At 42.6% G+C, this 20,871-nt stretch overlaps 1 protein-coding gene across 2 annotated transcripts in view; it reads left to right on the forward strand.

The window, feature by feature from the left end:
- Positions 1-19,472, forward strand: part of BDNF (brain derived neurotrophic factor) — a gene marked incomplete at its 5' end in the record, with an annotated part of 34,804 nt that extends 15,332 nt beyond the window's left edge. For both annotated transcript variants that reach the window (XM_079930220.1, XM_079930219.1), the window contains one exon: positions 18,519-19,472. In XM_079930220.1, the coding sequence (XP_079786346.1) occupies positions 18,519-19,286 (768 nt within the window). In that variant the 3' untranslated portion in view covers positions 19,287-19,472. The remainder of the gene's footprint in view (positions 1-18,518) is intronic.
- Between the last annotated feature and the right edge of the window lie 1,399 nt (positions 19,473-20,871).

A 20,871-nucleotide genomic window follows, 5' to 3' on the forward strand; every position in this document is an offset into this window, starting at 1 on the left:
CCGCAACGGGAGAAGCCACGACGGTGAGAGGCCCGCGTACCGCAAAAAAAAAAAAGAAAAAAAGAAAGGAGTTCTTCGCTTTCTTCTGAGTTCCAAAGAGACTTCTGGTTTCCAGACCAGGTGTCTAGATAGCAGTACCAAGTTAGGGCACCAACAGTGAACTTCCTCCTGTGGTTATTTCCTACCTCTTAGAATGGAATGTTTCACTTCAAGAAGGTGAGAGAAGCAACCTTTGGGTTTTCACGATGAGTTTAACATTGTGGTCCAGCTTTGACCATCCGTTTAAAGGGAGATCTGCTTTCCAAATGACCATAAATATGGAGAAGAGAAGGTTTTCTTTCTTTCTTTTTTTTGTTTGTTTTTTGAGAAGGTTTTTTTCCTTTTTGCCTTTTTAGAGAGTGTTTTTCTTACCATTTCTAAATTTGGGGTAAAAGGTGGTCTCCTAGGGAGCATTTTCAAAAGTGTTTGAAGTTTGCATTTTATTTTGGAGGAAGGTTGGAGGCCTGCCTATGTGTGACGGGCACATGGCTCCAACAACTACACTGCTCGCAAGGATAAGGGCCATCCTTTTGGATCATTCATTTGACATTGATCTTGCATCTGTATTCAGGTCTGTACCCTTTAAGTTTGCTCCATATATGTTTCCCGAATTTCCTGTTAAGCCTTCTAGAATTTGCAGTATATTCAATTGCAGATGACCGCATATGGAGTCATTTAACCACATGTCTTAATCTTCAAAGTGTTTCTTTGTCAGCCTGCTCTTGTGTTCTGTTTACATTTAGATTCCATCTTTTGGGAGTTTTATTTCCTCCCCACCATCTAAGTGTCTCAGAGACGTTTGGGAATGGGTCTCGTTCTCCTTCTGTGTCTGGCCATGGTCACCCCTCAGCTTGGTGTTGTGCTTTACAAAGGTTGTTTATAGGGTTGCCCTTTAGAGTTTATAGAGCCCTTTTCTACGTGTTGATGACCCTTGGCAGGATGCTGTGACAGGCAGGGTGAGAACTCTAATCCTCCTTCTGTCACAGAGCTGAGGCAGCAGAGTCCTTGAATTGGCTCACCCATGAAGGTTCACGCATGAATTTGCCCAATTTGTTGGTAAAAATATGGCCAGTTCTCAGCCATTTTATAGGGTCAACTTAATAGCAGGTGGGAAAGGCGGACCAGAACTCAGGTCTTCAGTCCCCAGCCCCAGAGACAGCCCTTTATATCCAAGTGTCCCACGTTAGATTGGTTTCCAGAGAAATGTCCCAGAAATTGAGATGGTTCCCCCAAAGACTTTTGGTTTTAGTCACCACCAGGACCTAGAACTGGTTAAATCTCTTGAGTGTCTGTTGCCTCAGAGCAGTGTGGGAGATTCTTTGGTGCCGAAAGCAAAGCCACTGGGTTAAACATTTTTTTAATTGGTTATTTTTAATTTAAGTTTTTGATAATTTATTTACATGATTCAAAAATCAAAATAGTATTAGAAAGTCTACGTTGAGCTCAACACCACTAATCATTAGAGAAATGCACATGAAAACCACAATTAGGTATCACCTCACACCGGTCAGAATGGCCATGATCAAAAAATCTACAAACAGTAAATGCTGGAGAGGGTGTGGAGAAACGGGGACCCTCCTGCACTGTTGGTGGGAATGTAAATTGATACAGGCACTATGGAGAACAGTATGGAGGTTCCTTAAAAAAACTAACAATAGAACTGCCATACGACCCAGCAATCCCACTACAGGGCATATACCCTGAGAAAACCATAATTCAAAAAGAGACATGTACCAAAATGTTCATTGCAGCTCTATTTACAATAGCCAGGACATGGAAGCAACCTAAGTGTCCATCAACAGATGAATGGGTAAAGAAGATACCCATGTGGCACATATATACAATGGAATATTACTCAGCCATAAAAAGGAACAAAATTGAGTTATTTGTAATGAGGTGGATAGACCTAGGGTGTGTCATACAGAGTGAAGTTAAGTCAGAAAGAAAAACTAAAACCATATGCTAATGCACATATATGGAATCTAAAAAAAAAACGGTACTGATGAACCTAGTGACAGGGCAGGAATAAAGATGCAGACATAGAGAACAGACTTGAGGACACAGAGGGGGGAGGGAAAGCTGGGACGAAGTGAGAGAGTGGCATTGACATATATACACTAGCAAATGTAAACTAGATAGCTAGTGGGAAGCAGCGGCATAGCACAGGGAGATCAGCTTTATGCTTTGTGACCACCTAGAGGAGTGGGATAGGGAGGGTGGGAGGGAGCCTTAAGAGGGAGGAGATGTGGGGATACATGTATACATAGAGCTGGTTCACTTTGCTGTACAGCGGAAACTAACACACCATTGTAAAGCAATTATACTCCGACAAAGATATATATTAAAAAAAAGAGGCTACATTGAGAATTCCTGCCCCACCTGTGCCATGCCCACCTGTATCCCCACCCGACACATACCATCTGTGGGTGGTCGTTTGTATTCGTCTCATGTGAATACAGTGTGTTTTATGGAAATACAGTAAATATGAATATTGTTATATTCCCCCAGTTTTAAAAGATAGTATGTATATGTATACATCTGCCGATTGGTATCTTGCTTTTATCACTTACCAATATATTTCAGAGAGCTTTCCATTTCAGTGTATGGGAGCTAACTTGTTTACAGTTGCACAAATTCATTGTAAGTATGCACTATAGTTTATATACTTTCCTTTAGCTAGAAATGGGACTCCTTCTAGCATTTTTGCTATTCTATGCCTTGTTGCAATTAATAACCTTGTGTATGCATCATTTTGTACGTATGCACCTACCTGTTGCTGTACATTTATTCTCAGAAGTGGAATTGCTGGATTAGCAGGAAAATTCATTTAAAATTTTGATAGGTATTGCCTTTTTGTCCTGCAAAAAGGTCTTGAACTCTTTGTACACCCACCATCAGTAAATGAGAATGCCTGTTTCACTACAGCCTCACCAACAGAGTGCATGTCAGTCTGAAAGATGAGAAACGGGAGGCGACCTTCTAAGTGAGGTCTCAGTCTCTTCCGAGTCCCCTGGTTTGCAGCGGGAATACTGCCCAGTTCCGAGAGCTGGTGCCGGCATCAGTTCCAATGGAAATAATGCCTCACCATGGCGTGGGCTTACGCCAGCTCTAGTGACACACATGGAATGGACCCACATTGCCACTTGCAGAATTTCCTGCAGTGGAAAGTTGAGCATGCATTCATTATTCACCCAGCTAGCAATACTGGGTCTAAAGAGCACAACAGTGTTTACTGGACTAGAAAAGGAAATTGTTCCACTGCAGCGCCCTGCGTACCAGGCTTTCAATGCTTGTTTCCCAGCTGCTAACCTTATTTCTAGGGGCTGAGTTCAAGAGAGAGATCCCAAATCACAGAGGAAGTCTTGCTACATTTGGAGCTTTCATACCCAAGGGGGTGCTCTTTTGAGAAATAATTTTGCACTTACCCCAACATTTGTAATTAAAGTAAAGTAAAACTATGGGATACAATGTTGCAGTATTGCTAGACTTCCCCATTAAAGTTGTCGGGTAGTTTTCTGCATGTTACAAATAGGGCATCCTGTGAGAACATAAGATTTATAGCCTAGAGAACATCTCCACATGTTGAAGACCATATATTACACATCATCCTCGCACGACTCTGCCATTCCCACTGGTAAGATTGATTCTCCGTCTTATTCTTCTCTGAGGACAGTGTGCTCCGTTCAGAAAAAACTCACTTTAATTCCACTGCACAGAGAAGTGTGCTAAATGAGCCTGGCCGAATGGTCATTCAATCCAAACAAACATTCTTCTCTTTCATAGAATTTTTGAAGGGGCCACTTAAAAGAGGAAAACCAGGGCTTCCCTGGTGGCACAGTGGTTGAGAGTCCACCGGCCGATGCAGGGGACATGGGTTCGTGCCCCGGTCTGGGAGGATCCCACATGCTGCGGAGCAGCTGGGCCCGTGAGCCATGGCCGCTGAGACTCGCGTCCAGAGCCTGTGCTCCGCAACAGGAGAGGCCACAACAGTGAGAGGCCCGCGTACTGCAAAAAAAAAAAAAGGGAAAGCCACTCCTCTCTCCTATGTGGACTAGTTGCACTTGGGGAGTTAATTGATGACTGTATCTGCCCTACACAAGAAACACAAAATAATTCCTGGGTATAAGGGTGGACTGCCAGAAGCTAGCTGACACACCACTGACAAATGCAGATACCCATTTTCTTTTGTTAATACCTGTCAAGGCTTCACAACAGGCATTTCCAGTTTTGTTGTCAGGCTCCTCGCAGCTGCTTCTTGAAGGCTGCTCTCTGCCGAGGGCTGACTAAGGCCAGAAGCGTGGTGTTCTTTTATGCTATCATCTAACCCACCACACACGTTCAGGATGTCATCCCAGGGATATGTTCTGCATCAGCTCCGTGTAGCTGTGGGGTCCATTTTGCCTTAGTCGTTCACGCGGAGGGCCTCTGGCTATCAGTTTGGTGGCAGAGAACGTGCGTGAGATCTGAGCTCCATCACCCTTGTTCCTTTGACTTTTTTGACTCAATGGCTTCTATTTGCACAGTCCGCTGCTCTGTCCATGCTGGGCCACCTGTTCTCCTGTCTTTGTGGTCCTAACTAGGTGTCTGAACTGCTCCCCAGGCATATATTTGACACTGTCTTGCCATACTTTTCACTCCCATCTCAGCCCCTCAGCTCTTTTCTTGAGTAACAGGACAAACCTCATGGGTCAGAAGTGGGGTAACCTAGGCTACCAGGCTCCAGACTTGGAGGGGATGAGGTTGAGATGCTGAAAAGAAAGGTTTTTATGTGAGAAGGTTTTTTTGTTTTTTTTGTTTTTTTGTTTTTTTTAAGACACATGGGCACTTGGGTCTTGATTGAAATTACAGTAAGTCCCCTACGTACTGAAGAGTTCTGTTCTGAGAGTGCGTTCATAAGTCCAGTTTGTTCGTAAGTCTAACAAAGTTAGCCTAGGTACCCAACTAACACAACCGGCTATCTAGTACTGTACTGTAATAGGTTTTAATACTTTTTACACAAAAAATACATAGAAAACAAACACAAAAAAATAAAACATTTTTAATCTTACAGCACAGTACCTTGAAAAGTACAGTAGTACAGTACAACAGCTGGCATACAGGGGCTGGCAGCGAGTGAACAGGCAAGAAGAGAGTTACTGACTGGAGGAGGGAGAGGAGGTGGGAGATGGTAGAGCTGAGGGATCCTCAGCAATAGGAGACGGAGGGCGAGCTGCAATTTCACTCACGCCTGACGCTGATGGCACAGGCTCTGGTTCCTCGCTGGATTCAATTCTATCTACCCTCTTGAAAAAACGATCCAGTGATGTCTGGGTAGTAGCTCTTCTTTTCTCACGATAGATGACACGGTAGCACTGGATTGCGTTCTGAACGGCTGCTGCAACCTTCGTGTACTGTTCTACGTTCGGGTCCTGTGCCTCAAAAGCTAACAGTGCCTCCTCAGATAAAGAAAATCCCCTTGCCATTTCCTGAAGCATGAATCTCTTCGGTTCTTCAGTTCCTTCTTCTTCTTCTTGTCTCTCTTCGTCCTTTCTCTGGGCCTCCAATTCCATCAGGTCTTCATTAGTAAGTGCCTCGTGTTGCACAGCAACAGTCCTGTAAAGTACACAAAAGCACAACCACTTGTAGAGGGTGCATGCACGTGACAGTGTACGCCAGACACATCAACTAACTTATGTGATTGGACATGTGAATGCACGTTTGCATCTTTGAAAGTTCGCAACTTGAAGGTTCGTATGTAGGGGACTTACTGTATTCTTACTCAAGTGGAGTTGACACATATATTTGGCAGTTATAGTTCCTGGTCTGAAAAGCATGTGGTTTTGTTCCAGTGCCCGAAGAAATCTTCTCAGGGGAAAATGTCCTGCCATTTCAAACAAATTACCTTCCTGCAGAGTTTTGACACTCTGCCCTATTAAGTATGCATGTATGGTTGGTACCTTGAGGGAATAATTCAATATTGGGAAGAGGGTAGTGAAGAAGAAACATTAAGATGATGTTCAACCTCTGTGGAATTAGCGTGTAAACAAACTACTTATCAGGAATGATCACATGCGGCTTTGCTTAAATAAATAAGCAGTTGGTGGAATAGACCGCCCTCAAAATATGACGCCACGTTCACCTCTGACCCCATGTGGAAAGAGGCATGCAAGCTAGCCCAGGTTCAGATTTCCATTTCCACCACATGCCAGGCATATGGTCTTAGGCAATTTACAAAATCTCTCTGAGCCTCAGTTTTCTCAGCTGTAAACTGTCAATAATTAGGTTATTTACCTCATAGCTAGTAAATGTTAGCTGTTATTTTAAATCGCTTTTTAATATGAAGAGAAGTTTGATGTTACTTATTTAACCAGCTCCCTAGAGCATCTTCCACAACTCACCCCCCCCATATACAGCATTACCAATACTGTATTTATTTATGGTACTATGTAGAAACACAGCCCTCATCCCCTTGTTTAGATTAAATGTTTTGATGTTAGAGTTTGCATGACTTCTGTAGGAATCAGTGTGGAGTGAAAAGGGTTGGAGCTAAACAAACGTTCTCACAGTCCTGATACTCACGAAACCACAGAACTGAATGTTTCCGTATAGGTACATTCTATGATGTAGATATTTTCTGACCAGCCATATGGATCTTTTGTCATCTGAGATGTTAATATTTTCCTTGTATTTTATAGTAGCTCTGGAGCACAGCCAGTTTCTGGAATAGGGTGCACCTGGCTCATTATGTGCAGGGCCCAGAAACCGGCTTCCTGTGCTGTTCAGATGAACGGTGACACACAGAAGAGTTGAGGGCTGGGGTAGGGCAGTGGGCGGGGCAACGCAATTAGTTTTGCTCCTGCATTAAGCTACAAATAATGAGCACTTTCCTGTGTTTTACAATAAGCAATTAAAAGAAATTATAGAGGTGGATGCAAAAATAACCTGAAGGACAACTCGATGTGTGGAACCGCCAGTTTTCTCCATGTGTGGAGAAGGTTAATCCTAGAGAATGCACAGAACACTGCGTTGCTACAGAAAGGGTTGCGTGTCCACACATGTTTGGCCTCTACCCACACGCTTCTGTATGGTATGACTGTGCATCCCAGAAGAAGGGCTGTGGTGTGTGCATTTGTGCTTCAGTGGAATTTAACAAACCGATTCCTGAAAATGGTCTCATAAAGGTGAGCAACAGAGCTGCTGGCCTTCTCTTGCTAATTTTATCTTTCCCCTAGTATTTCTTGGTAGTAGCTTTTAAAGGAATGTTATTCTTTTGATTCTAGAGGCAACTTATCCTCCGTTCAGGTTCTTCCCCCACCTGTTTTCACCTCTCTTGCTTTTTTTTTTTTTTTTTCCTTGCTTTTTTAAAAATTAAAGTTCTGTGTTACTTCTGAGGATAGGGTCTAATCTAGAGAGAGGTCTCTTCATCAGGTGAGAATTACCCATCCCATTCTCTTTGTACCCCTTCTGATTTAATGACATTGAAGTTTTCCAGTTTGGACCTAAGATGGGTCTAATTATGTACAGATATTCTTTCTTTATGGAAATTGCTCAGATAACTAATTAACCACAGGCATACATTGGCTATGGAAATTTTCAGGAGCACCATCTGTGGAAACACTGAGAAAGGTATACCTCTACCACAGCTTTGGGGTCCATTAAGAGTGTGTTTGTATGGGGACGGTGTCTGGTGGGTGTTGGCTCACAGCTGTCAGAATCCCCACGGCACCTCCTGGCAGGAACTCAAGAGTGTCCAGCAGCACTCTGAAAGCAACCTGTCGATTTGACATTGCTGGTTCTGAAAGAAGAGACTGAAATAGGACAGACGGTCTTAACTTTCTTCCTTTGCCTTTTTTTTTTTTCCGATTGTAATTGTTCTGGCATATTCCCAGTCTCCACATTGTGGCCGACTTCTTAAAGGTGGATTTTCTTTATCCTCTGGTTTGAATTAGTGCATGTTCTCCCCTTAGGGACAAAGAATGCAGTTGTGTCACCCTTGCATTTTTTTTAGACAGAGCATGCTCCTTCCTGGATCCAGGAACTTGGAAGACCATGTTCTACTGTGCTTTCACAACAGCGCCTGTCAGTAGGTGCACCTTGTTTGTGATTTGGAGAGGCAGTCCCTTAGCTTTGTTGACATCTGTACTGGGTGGGGCTCAAGGTGGATACTGCCTGGGAAAATAGGGTTTTGTGGCATCTCAGCCTCATCTCACCCACCCATTTGCCAATGATGTAACAATGATGTAACCCACGATATCAGGGTTCCCAGTGCGAGTCACTTGCATTTGTACTGGTGAACTTGGTGACTTCTTGGGGTTTGGTAACTAGCCATCTTTTTTAGTCCTTTGTAAAAAGCCTAAAGAGTGGACCAGTCTCTAGCAGTTCTGTTTATGAAATTACCCTACCCCACCGACTCCCTGATAATGATGTTCAACTCAAAGTTTTTACTTTTCTTTGGAAATCTAACATTTTTTAAAAACCATTTTGGGTGCTTCAGTCTTGAAGCAAATGATCCCAGATGTTGGAACTCAACTGAGAAATTGGGTTGCTGCTGGGTACCTTATTGAAAGAGAGACAGATTTGGGTTGGAGAGGGGATTTTGATGCTTGGTACGTACGCTAATATACTTTAGGGTTTGGTTGTTTGCTGCTGTTGTTGTTCTTTGTTTGTTTTGTCTTGTTTTTGTTTTTGTTTCTTTTGGGTGTGCCGTGGGGCTTGCAGGATCTTAGTTCCCCGACCAGGGATCGAATCCGTGTCCTCAGCAGTGAAAGCGTGGAGTCCTAACCTCTGGACCACCAGGGAATTTCCCCATTGCTGTTTTATTTTGTGAGTTTTTTGTTTTCTGTTTTAACTTCCTAGTACTTGGTAGGAGGTAGCTCGATCTGTTAGTTTTAGGACAAGCGTAGAAATAAGAAATCTCCATTAAGTGGGTGAGTCAGTTCTTTCTGCCTCTGTTTCACCATTTCACAACAGAAAGAACTCAGGAGGATCAGAGACATCCGGCTGAAAGTAATATTAATGTGCCTGGAAATCTACTCGCTGCTCTAACTGATCACATCATTTCCAGTATCATTCTGATCAAGTGAGTGATGTTAGGGTTCTAATGATCAGGGAGGCCAGTTATGCTTGTACTTGCCTTGTAGCATTGAGATAAAATTTAATGATTGAGTGGAAGTCCAGATTTAGATCAGTAGTACTCTGTAAATTCTCATTCAGCCTGTCACGTTTATAGGTATCCTGCACTTTATGGTATGAACACAACAGTGGAAAAGCCAGTTGACATAAAGGGAACCCAGATTTTACTTAACATTTCAAAAGCAGAACTATTTTGCTGCATAATAAATGTCCCAATAAAGCAAGTTGAACCAAGGAGGTTACTTAAGTTGATGTTAACCCTGCCGTTTTCCGTGTCTTAAGTAGACACCGCTTTTTAATTGAATGTTAACCGCCATTTGGTTTTATCACTTAGTCCGGTGCTTCTGAACTTTAGTAAGTATATGAATCAGCTTGAAGTTTATGAGTCTTGTTGAAATGCAGATTCTGATTGAGTGGATGCTGTGATGGTTTGGAGGAGGGGAAGCTGAGATTCTGCTTTTCTTATTAGCTCCCAGGTTTTGCTAATGCTACTGGCCCATGGATCCCACTTTGAGAAGCAAGGCTTCATTTAATTTCCACCCATGGACACTTATCCCATACCTACATTTCCTAAAACTTGTTTCAGGCTCCACAAGTTTCTCCTTCTGTTGTAGTATTCTTAGTAACAAATTGGAATTGCATTAATACACTTAATTTATAGATGTAACACTCAAAAAATTATCTGAAGTTGGAGATTTAGGTTGCATGAAATGAATTTTGTACTTAAATTTTTTCTATAAATTCAAAGTCCATGTGTTTAAATGTAACTTAAATGCCTGTGTTACAATGATGTTTATATCTCCTTATTTACTATTTCCAGAGTCATTTTCCCTTTACGGGAAATTTTTCCCCATGATTTCACAGGACTTGTAGAGATCAACACCTAGCATTAAATGTGATGGATACTTGATAATTTTTTCAGGCCCTTCCTTACGCAGTGGGTCACTGAAACTTCACAGAACCAGGTAGACAGTGTCTTCTTAATTAATGTTACTGTCTACCCTGTGTGGAAATTTAATAAATAATACCTTGCTTTTTGGCAATTTAATAGTCAGAACATTGTTAAATATGAACTTCAGCTCATTATGACAAACTCCACCTGAAATTCTAAAGGAAACAGAATCCTAATTAAAGAGGTTAGGCTTTTTAATTGAATGTTAACTGCCATTTCGTTCTTGTAATCTAACAACTGGCAGTTTAAAACAATACTTTAAAAAGCATTTTTAGACAGTCTCCTTATTTGATGGTCAAGTGACCTGTGTATGCTTGAGACTTCTTTAGGAGGGACTGGAGATGTACACTGTTGGGGCAGTATTTCTCTGTGTAGAGGAGGTGGAGGAAGGGGGCAGAGTATGGATAAATGGATAAGACTGCCAGCTCTGGGTGCCTCTGGCTTTCTGGAATGCTGCCTTGGTTCCCGTAGAACAGCAGGTTTCCCAGAGCAGTAATGATGGAAGCACTTGTAGACCTTTGCATGGTGGCAGCTGTGCCTGGGGTTGGAATGCCAGGTGGAGTGTGTTCTTTGCCCAGGCCTGGTCCTTGTGCCAGGCATTTCCTATCTCTTATTCCAAAATTCATTCCATCATTATAGCTCACTTTAAGACTTACTGCTCTTACTTTCATTGCACCTCCCTAAATACTAGGCAAATATTACCAGTACAGAGGGGAACTGAGTCATTTAATGTGTGTGGGAACCTAGTTTGTGCAAGGTACTGTACAAATTGTGGTAATTCAGAGAATGCCCAATCCCTCTCCTAATGGAGATTACGGTCTGGTTTTACTCCTGGATAAGGTAGGTCTCCAACCAATAGAAAAAATCCTTTTTCAGAAATGCGGTGGGGGGGGGGCCGGAATAGAAGGAGTGAATAGAGGGCCAGAGCTATAGGGCTTTCTATCAAAGATGTATGTACTTTTGTCTATCAAATTTATGATTCAGGGAAATACACCTTTTTTTCATGGTACTTGCATGTATGTGTCACTCCAGGTTTGAACTAAGAACCAGCAATTTCTCTGGCGTTCTTAGGCTAAGTAATGTATCCAAGTGTCACTCAACACCATGAGCGTACTCAGGGGTCAGAGAGTAGTAGGAAGGACTGTGTTTTATAAGAAGTGTAATCAGATACTCTTGGACATAAACTACGTTATGGTTAAAAACTACATCTTTAAAGGAACTTCCTTCAAAGCTTTGGAACATATGCATTATCAGATATCATTTACTAAAATATTTATTAGTTTCAGTTGACTGGTCTTTCAGGTGAGTAGGTGAGCATCTGTAACGATCATGAGCTTTTCTTCCCCCCGTTGTATTTGTGGATTCCAACTACCCATTATTTTCTTTGAGGGATGTGAGGTGTTTCTCTTTTAAGTCTTCTTGGCTAAACAATATATACCTAATGGGAAAACAATACAGAAATAATGAAGAGGGATGGAAGAAACTAGTCCCTGTAGGTGAAGGCCTAGTTTTCCTTTGGAATCCGAGGTTCTAACCTTGTTCTTTCAGGGGAACCAGGGGAAGTGGATGAGTTGATTAAAAACTTTGGTCCTCTTTCCTCCTGTATGACATGGGGATAATTATAGTTACCTGCACCTCTAGGGGCCTATGAGTCTTAATTAATATTTGCAAAGCGTTTGGAGATCTTCGAATTAAAAGTGCTGAGCAGTAGAATCCAAGTTCGGTGTAATCATAATTGGAATGAGAGTTTATATGGCCGCCTTCCCTCCACCTCCCTCCGTTCTGTTCCTTTGGACCAGACAGACACGGTTCATGGTTACCACCCAGCTCTGCACACGTCTCTCTAAACCCTTTGCTTTTGGCAACTTAATTAAGCCTAAAAATACATACATACGCACATACATACATACATAGAATAAGTTAAAAATTATGTCCAGGCCCCTTAACCCCAACTCCACACTTACGTAACTCCTTAGTATTTACTTTCAAAGCTCAACAGCCGCTAAGAATAAAGTCAATTAATTGACGTGTCTCTTCCAATGTATCATTCTTTCAGGTTCTCCTACACATTGTGATAAACTGGGCTTCTTGAAGCATTCCTCCCACTCAGAAACTCTAGTTGATTCTTCCGTGCTTGTACAGCAGGGTCCAGACTCTTCAGCATCACCCTCAGAGCCTTTCAAAACTTAACAGTCGTTCACTCTTATTCCTCACTACTCTTCTGTCCAGAAATGTACTCCGTGCCTTTAACCAAGCTGCCGTCCATCCACTGGGGTCTTTTCTGGATACATTAAAATCCTTTCTATCCTTTGCTATGGTCTTCACAAAGCATTCTTCTTTCTCTAAGTGGAAGTAGCCTCTTTCTCTTTATAGAATTGTACCTATACTTTTCTGGGTCGTTTCTACCTTTATATTTTAGTTACTTTACATATATGTCCTACCTCCCTCCTAGACTGGAAGGCTTGAAAACAGATCCATGTCTGATGAATGAACAACCAAAAATAAGCCTGGACTTGCAAGATTTCATTAAATTGGGCTCTTAATAGATTTTTGCATCAGGTATGTTAGGAATTAAATATTAATTGATAATTTTGCCAACATTAGCATTATCCCTGTTGCTTATAGGACTGTCTAACGTGAGCAACTATATCTTTAAACTGTGTTTCCTTTGACTACATGCTCATAGACAAAACCCAAAGGGACTGGGAAAAAACAAAGCCTTGTATTTTTCCGCCTGTATGCCCAAATTATCCATATTATTGTTTGGTTCCCCTTCTTAGCTCTGGCCATGGAAACTTGGCTCTAACATGCCTAAATTTTTGCAAAGCTTGCTTTTAGAGGAGGACTGAATTGTCTGAAATTCCATCTGCTGAAGCAATCAAGCCATAAAGTTGAAGGGTCTTGAAGGTCAGAATATCATCTTAATGGTGCTGCCTTTAGGAAGTTGGGCTCTAAGATACACACAACTGCAGAAAACTGTGTCCATACTTTATAAGCCGCTTCTTTGACCACCGTTCATAGCATCACTTCTCTCCTCCCTGTGGTTAAATATTTTAAATTTAAAAATATATATATTTAGAACATGGCCTGATGGTAAAAATGTGGACAGTGAGACGGGGAACCTTTTAGCTTTATGATATCTGAACAGTAATTGTCTCATCTGTATAATGTGGATAATAATACCTGTCCTATCTATCTCCTTGTGGCAATCAAATTAGACGATGCTTGTGAATGTTCTGCAGTCTTTTAGACAAATATAAGTTATTACTACAGCCTGCTGTCATGGATATTCATTTGGTTGAATGTTTAAGACTTGTGAGTCATGCTTAAAAGTAAACCTTATTTCTATTTCGTTGATTTTCTTTTTAGCTCTGTGCACTATATTTAATTTTTTGAGAATGGGGCTAAAAACAACCTTCCTAGCATTTTATACATGTGGTTGAGTTGATTGTTGTAAGGCTTGGAACAGAATTAACAGCAGTGAATTTTGTAATGTATAAATAGATATATAGACTAACAAGCTACTTAGCAATTTTGCATAGCCTCTTTATCTCTTGTGTAACACTCACCTGAAGAAACTGTCATATAAGAAAATTGTCATGGAGGTTCTTAACCTTTCCTGATTTCCTAATACAGGGTATAAAATTACTCATTGAAGAGGTAAATAGGACAAAGAACATTAAAAGACTGAAAGTTCCAAATTTTGCTATAATTATTATTACTGCCCCCTTTCCAAGTCTTCTATTAGAAACAGAGCAACAAAGGAAGTAGTAGGGGCAGTTAGTGTGTTGTAGTGTTATTTGCGTTTAAAAAATTATTACTCAAGGTAAGTTATACCCTATTAGAGAAACTCAAGCGATTCCTCATGGCTGATAATTACCATCTATCAAATACTTTAGAGCTTGTAATTTGGGTTTAGTACAGCCTGTATTTGACCTAATAATTTCAGTGAGTTCACTGGTGCTTGCCATATGGAAAGGCTTCCTGTGAAAATGACATCAGCACTGTTTTCTCATGGTTTAATAAACCCATCAGTAAGTTTTGACTGAGTCTACTGCTACATTATTCTGTGTTAAGCATTATGGGGGAATCACCCATGATCCAGCGAGCTTATCATCCAATTGAAGACTGACCATAATTAGCAAGCACTGTTACCAATTAACCAGTGAGTAGGGAATGAGGTACATGTTATGTGGAATTTTAGAGGCAAAGGAGGGCAGTGTGCGCTGGAGTAGTTTAAAGAAGGTGACATGTGTGATTTGATGGTTGAACTGGGTCATGAAGGATAAGCAAGATTTAGTCAGATAGAGAAAAGAGAATTTTCCAGAAGAAAGGAACAAGTCACTTACAGGCACTGATACATTTGGGGCTCCAAGGACTCTGGCCTGCTCAGAGGAGAGGTGATGAAGCACTGAGTTGACATGAGAAAGTTAGCTAAGTAAGGTGACGCCAGATTTTGAAGGGTGTTGAATACCGGGCAAAAGAGGTTAGATTTGATCTGGTGGAATAAAAAAGTCATTGCAAGTCTTTGTATAGGAGCATAAGATGAGAGGTTAGCAGGTCATCAGAGTTAAATGGAGCAGAAAGGATGTCATATCCATTGGGCGGGGGGGCGTGGGGAGGTGGGTAGCGCTGGGGGCATTATAGTGAAAATGAGATGGCAAGGGCTGAGCTGAGACAGTGGCAGTGGAATGGAGAAACAGGATGGACAGGAGAAGTATTTTAAAGGAAAAATGAGCAGGACTTCTTCACTGACCGGATTTAAAAGCTCTACAAGAAATACATTGGCAGAATTGATTCCAAGATTTCTATCCTGCAGCCTGGGTGGTCCAAAGTATCAAGAAACCATTGTCAAGGGTAAGCTGTGACAAAGCAAGAGAGAGGCATGGACATTTATACACTACCAAACGTAAGGTAGATAGCTAGTGGGAAGCAGCCGCATAGCACAGGGAGATCAGTTCGGTGCTTTGTGACCTCCTGGAGGGGTGGGATAGGGAGGGTGGGAGGGAGGGAGACGCAAGAGGGAAGAGATATGGGAACATATGTATATGTATAACTGATGCACTTTGTTATAAAGCAGAAACTAACACACCATTGTAAAGCAATTATACTCCAATAAAGATGTTAAAAAAAAAAGAAACCATTGTCAGAAACAGAAAAGTTAGGAAGTGACATTGTTCCAACAAAAAGTATTGGCCTTATAAGCCAGTAGGCAGTTAGCACTGTAGAAAGTCACTCAGTTGGGTGGGGCCGTGGCTTGGGGTTGGGCTTTATCACCAGGTAGTTTAATTACTGAATGTCTGCAGATGTTCTGCTTTGAGGGATGCCCATGTTTGGGCTTCAGGATGAAAGCCAAGTAATATTTACTCAGATGCCATTTGTTCCTTTGAAAAATTTGCTTGTGGAACTGATGAGGAAATGATACTTAAAGTGCTAACTATTTTTATAACCGAAAAGTTATTAATAGAAAGATAAATGCGACAAGTGAAAAGCAGTAACTTTACAGGGTCAACTTCTTTAAGTCCAAGTATAGAAAAAAGGATCATTAAAAGACTCATTACTATGATAATAATAAAATAATTTTCCCACTCTGTAGTTTAAGATGCCTCAGTGCCTTGGGCCATTTTAAGCAGTGAGTGTGGGCACTTAGTAAATACTTACTAAACTTTTTCATTAATTCAAAGATTCACATTTTCTTATTCATTTTTTTAACGTCTCTGAAATTGGGTTACAGTTGATGTCATTTTATTGTCGTTGGCTGTGTAGCAGTTGCAACATAGTTGTCATTGCCTTAACCAATTTATTTTGCTTCATTTTCTTTTTTACATATGCACAGAAGTTATCTATGATAAAATATGTCCAAATAAGTCTAAAAGAACTCTTTTCCATTCTAAGTGGTAAAGAAAGCAATAGTTTAACTGGCTGCGTTTTTGATATCCTAGTGGTACCTAAAATGGTGTACTTCAGAAGGATAGTATCTTAGATTTCATGAAGTATGGTATTAAAAGATAGCTAATCACAGCAAATGTCTACCAGTGTGATAGAGGGGAGGAGTAAAATATTCTAAATTTGACTTTTTTCATCGGCCTGCATTTGAGGTGCCCCTTGGGTTGTTTTAATTTGGACCAGAAACACTAGGAGAAAGGATTTTCATTCAGTGGTGTAAAGACAGCTGCCAGGAATAGAAAGCTCCTTGGAGGATCCATTTCTTTGATGGTGTGGAATCCAGAACCTTCACAAAAGTTCAGGTATTAGCAGACTGGATATCTGTGTTTTATTCAAACCAGTGTGCCCTCCTAATCTGAGACTGTGTACTCCAAGCAGTTCTGAGCATGCTTGCTACTCATGCAGAAGCAAGAGTGAATCTGCAAGGAAGTTGGTTGGTGTTTGGGGACGGTAATGAAGTCTTGTAGTAGTAGAAAATGTGATCTCTGATAAAATTGGAGGACGGAAACATTGGGTTCTCGCTCCCGGAGTTTCAGCTCTTTCTGCAGTATGACCTACTGACTGGAGGAGGTAGGTTACCTTCCTGGCAAGTGACACCTCATGGACAGAAAAGCAGTCCCCTTTCCTACCGACTGGCACAGCGTAACAGCTGTGGCACGTGCGTGTCTTTTTGTAAGCCCTTGCTCCAGAACCCAGAAGTAGGAATAAAGTTAGAATGTTGGGCTCGGGCGGGGGAATGCTTCCCATTGCTACTCAGGGACGCGATGCCTCAGGTAAGTGATCCTCAAGTCCTTCACCATCCGACGGGAACCTTGTGTCTGTAGGTATGTTTTCACCTCGCTCTTCACTCATTCTAATTGGCTTCCCAGAGCATGCTTGTAGCTGGAGAGCCAAATTTAGAGTATAGCTACTCTCTGGCAAACAGGAAAAGATTAATTTTGTAGTGTGCTGTTAAGGGACTTCCCAGAAACCTTCAAAAGCCCAGAAAGAAGCACCAGCTCAGCTGCCTGTACCAAAATGTGCACAGTGCCGCCCGGCTTTTTAAAGGTACGATCGACTCAGAGCTCACGCACACATGTGCGCACAGGTCACGTTCCAATAAAAAGAGAGGCTGAACTCTCTTAGATGAGTCTGCACAAGAGCCAGAAAAGCCGAGGGGTGAGGGGCTGAGGGAGTTAGTGGAGATACACGTCGATGCGCATGTGGCAGGCACTTGAAATTGCCTTCGAGCTTTTTGATGCCACCTTCTTCAGTTCTCTCTTTTTTCCGGTACGCGGGCCTCTCACTGTTGTGGCCTCTCCCGTTGCGGAGCGCAGGCTCTGGACGCGTGGGCTTAGCGGCCATGGCCCACGGGCCCAGCCGCTCCGCGGCACGTGGGATCTTCCCGGACCAGGGCACGAACCCGTGTCCCCTGCATCGGCAGGCGGACTCTCAACCACTGCGCCACCAGGGAAGCCCCAGTTCTCTCTCAGGCAGACACGTTGCTTTCATGATATCAGCCCCAGGCAGAGGCGCGTCATTAAAATCAACGTGTAGAAAATGATTTCTGTTTGGGAACGAGCAAAGCTTATTTTCGTTACGACCACCCAAGGTGTAGTAGAAAAACGTTGAAGCTGGACTTGGGAGCCCCGAGTTCTAATAGAAACTTTCTTCGTGACGGGAGGCAAGTCCTCCATGGCCTTTGGTTTTCTTATCGGTAGAACTGGATGATCTGACGAAATGATCTTTCTCCTTTGTTTTTGTTTGTTGGTTGGTTTTTGGCCGCACCGCATGGCTTGCCGGATCTCAGTTCCCTGACCAGGGATCACACCCGGGCCAGAGCGGTGAAAGTGCTGAATCCTAACCACTAGACCACCAAGGAACTCCCTCCTTTCTTCTAATGGATTATCTCCATGGGAGGAAAGAGTCAATGGGGAGCCTCCTTGTAGCTCCCTGACTTGTTTTCTTGTTCATGCCTGGATAGCCCCTAGCTAGAAAGGCCCCCTCAGACCCCACAAGCCACTACTGGTCCTGTCACACGTTCCTGCCATAGGGCCACGCTGCTGGCTTGAGGGGAAAAAAAAGATTACTATTACCCTCGCCGTTGTTGCTTGGTAACATTTCTGCTGTTGTGTTTCCTGTGACAGCCCGAGCAGAGATCATTAAAAATTAAACTTACAGAGCTGCTCAAGTGGGAGGAAAGAGGCAAACTCGAAGCCACAGTTTCTTTTCACTTGCTCAGGAGCCACCTAATCTCGGGTTTACATGCTAAACCTTGGGGCCAAGGCTGCACAGCTCTGGTCTGTATTAAGGCCCATCGAGCACACTACTGACATTAACCTGTGTCTGGTGCAGCTGGAGTTTATCACCAATACAGCAGAAACCTTGACCGTGCAGAATGGCCTGGAATTACAATCAGATGGCTGCTTTGTATCCCAGCAAAAGAAAGCCCTAAACAGTCTTGTGTCCTGTTTCTGCTTTCTCCCTACAGTTCCACCAGGTGAGAAGAGTGATGACCATCCTTTTCCTTACTATGGTTATTTCATACTTCAGTTGCATGAAGGCTGCCCCCATGAAAGAAGCCAACGTCCGAGGACAAGGCAGCTTGGCCTACCCAGGTATGCGGACCCATGGGACTCTGGAGAGCGTGAATGGGCCCAAGGCGGGTTCGAGAGGCCTGACGTCGTCGTTGGCTGACACCGTTGAACACGTGATCGAAGAGCTCTTGGACGAGGACCAGAAAGTTCGGCCCAGTGAGGAAAACAATAAGGACGCGGACATGTACACGTCCCGGGTGATGCTCAGCAGTCAAGTGCCTTTGGAGCCTCCTCTCCTCTTCCTGCTCGAGGAATACAAAAATTACCTGGATGCCGCGAACATGTCCATGAGGGTCCGGCGCCACTCGGACCCTGCCCGCCGCGGGGAGCTGAGCGTGTGCGACAGCATCAGCGAGTGGGTGACGGCGGCGGATAAAAAGACTGCAGTGGACATGTCAGGCGGGACAGTCACGGTCCTCGAAAAAGTCCCCGTCTCGAAAGGCCAACTGAAGCAGTACTTCTACGAGACCAAGTGCAATCCCATGGGTTACACAAAGGAGGGCTGCAGGGGCATAGACAAGAGGCATTGGAACTCCCAGTGCCGAACTACCCAGTCGTACGTTCGGGCCCTCACCATGGATAGCAAAAAGCGCATTGGCTGGCGGTTCATACGGATAGACACTTCCTGTGTATGTACATTGACCATTAAGAGGGGAAGATAGTGGCTTTATGTTGTATAGATTATATTGAGACAAAAATGATCTATTTGTATATATACATAACAGGGTAAATTATTCAGTTAAGAAAAAAATAATTTTATGAACTGCATGTATAAATGAAGTTTATACAGTACAGTGGTTCTACGATCTATTTATTGGACATTTCCATGACCAGAAGGGAAACAGTCATTTTCTGCGCACAACTTTAAAAAAGTCTGCATTACATTCCTCGATAATGTTGTGGTTTGTTGCCGTTGCCAAGAATTGAAAAACGTTAAAAAAAAAAAAAAGTTTAAAAAATACTACTAATAAATTGCATGCTGCTTTAATTGTGAATTGATAACAAACTGTCCTCTTTCAGAAAACAAACAAAAAAAGAAAGAAAGAAAAAAAAAAGCCTAACAAAAATTTGAACCAAAACATTCCGTTTACATTTTAGACAGTAAGTATCTTCGTTCTTGTTAGTACTCTATCTGTTTTACTGCTTTTAACTTCTGATAGCGTTGGAATTAAAACAATGTCAAGGTGCTGTTGTCATCGCTTTACTGGCTTAGGGGATGGGGGATGGGAGGGGTATATTTTTGTTTGTTTTGTGTTTCTTTTTTTTGTTTTGTTTTGTTTTGTTTTTTTAGTTCCCACAGGGTGTAGGAATGGGGAAAGAATTCCTTCCATCTAGAGTCTGGTTGATAAAAGATTCATTTGTATGTTGCAGAGATGTCGGCAGTATCAATCAGATGACTGGAAAGTGAATAAAAATTAAGGCAAACGAATGACGTGCTCACTCCACTTCCCGTGACGCACCTCTTAGGCGCCTGCTCACCCTCTGGGCCTTGGTCGGGGGAAGATTCTTTGGTTGGAAAGATCTCCATTTACTCTGAGCACATTCTTTCCCCCCCACCCCCTCTGGTCCCCTCCTTGTTTTGTTTTCTCGAAGGGAGAAAAATCAGTTGCGCGCTCTGAAATATTTTACAACTGCTGCAAATCAGTAGACATGTTTTGTCACATCGTGGCACTCATATAAGCATGGAGAACAGTGATTTCTTTCTTTCTTTCTTTTTTTTTTAGATGAGAGAAAAACAAAAAATAATTCAAAAATAAAAATTCTTTTAGATGAGGGGTAAACATTTGGGTCAATCATTGTGAGGCTTAAAAAAAAAATCATGGAAAGGCATATAACTGTCTTGCAAGCAAAAGGTAGAGTTCTGTACAGACCCAGAAACACCTAGATCAGAGCAGGAGTCCACACTGCCAGTGAAATGAGACTGAACAGCCTTCTGGAGGCTGTGTGGAGCTGACCTATCATTTCCAGGTGGTGCAGAAGGAATTTCTGAGCGGCCATGCTGAGGTCTAGGTGGGGTGGAGAAGGGTACTTGAGACATTCCAGAAGGGAGGACTCTGAAGGACCCTCAGGGGTGGCTCTGGAATGACACGCGTCAAGTTGCTTGGACCTCGCGCTTTTAAGTGCCTACATTATCTAACCGTGCTAAGAGGTTCTCGCTGGAGGACCGCGCGCTCAAGCCGATTTACACCCTCCACCTCTGAGTAATTTTGCATAAAGCTGGATTAGCCTGGAACATTTTTGGAACTA

This window comes from Stenella coeruleoalba (genome assembly GCF_951394435.1).
Source record: "Stenella coeruleoalba genome assembly, chromosome: 8".
NCBI classification, from domain to species: domain Eukaryota; kingdom Metazoa; phylum Chordata; class Mammalia; order Artiodactyla; family Delphinidae; genus Stenella; species Stenella coeruleoalba.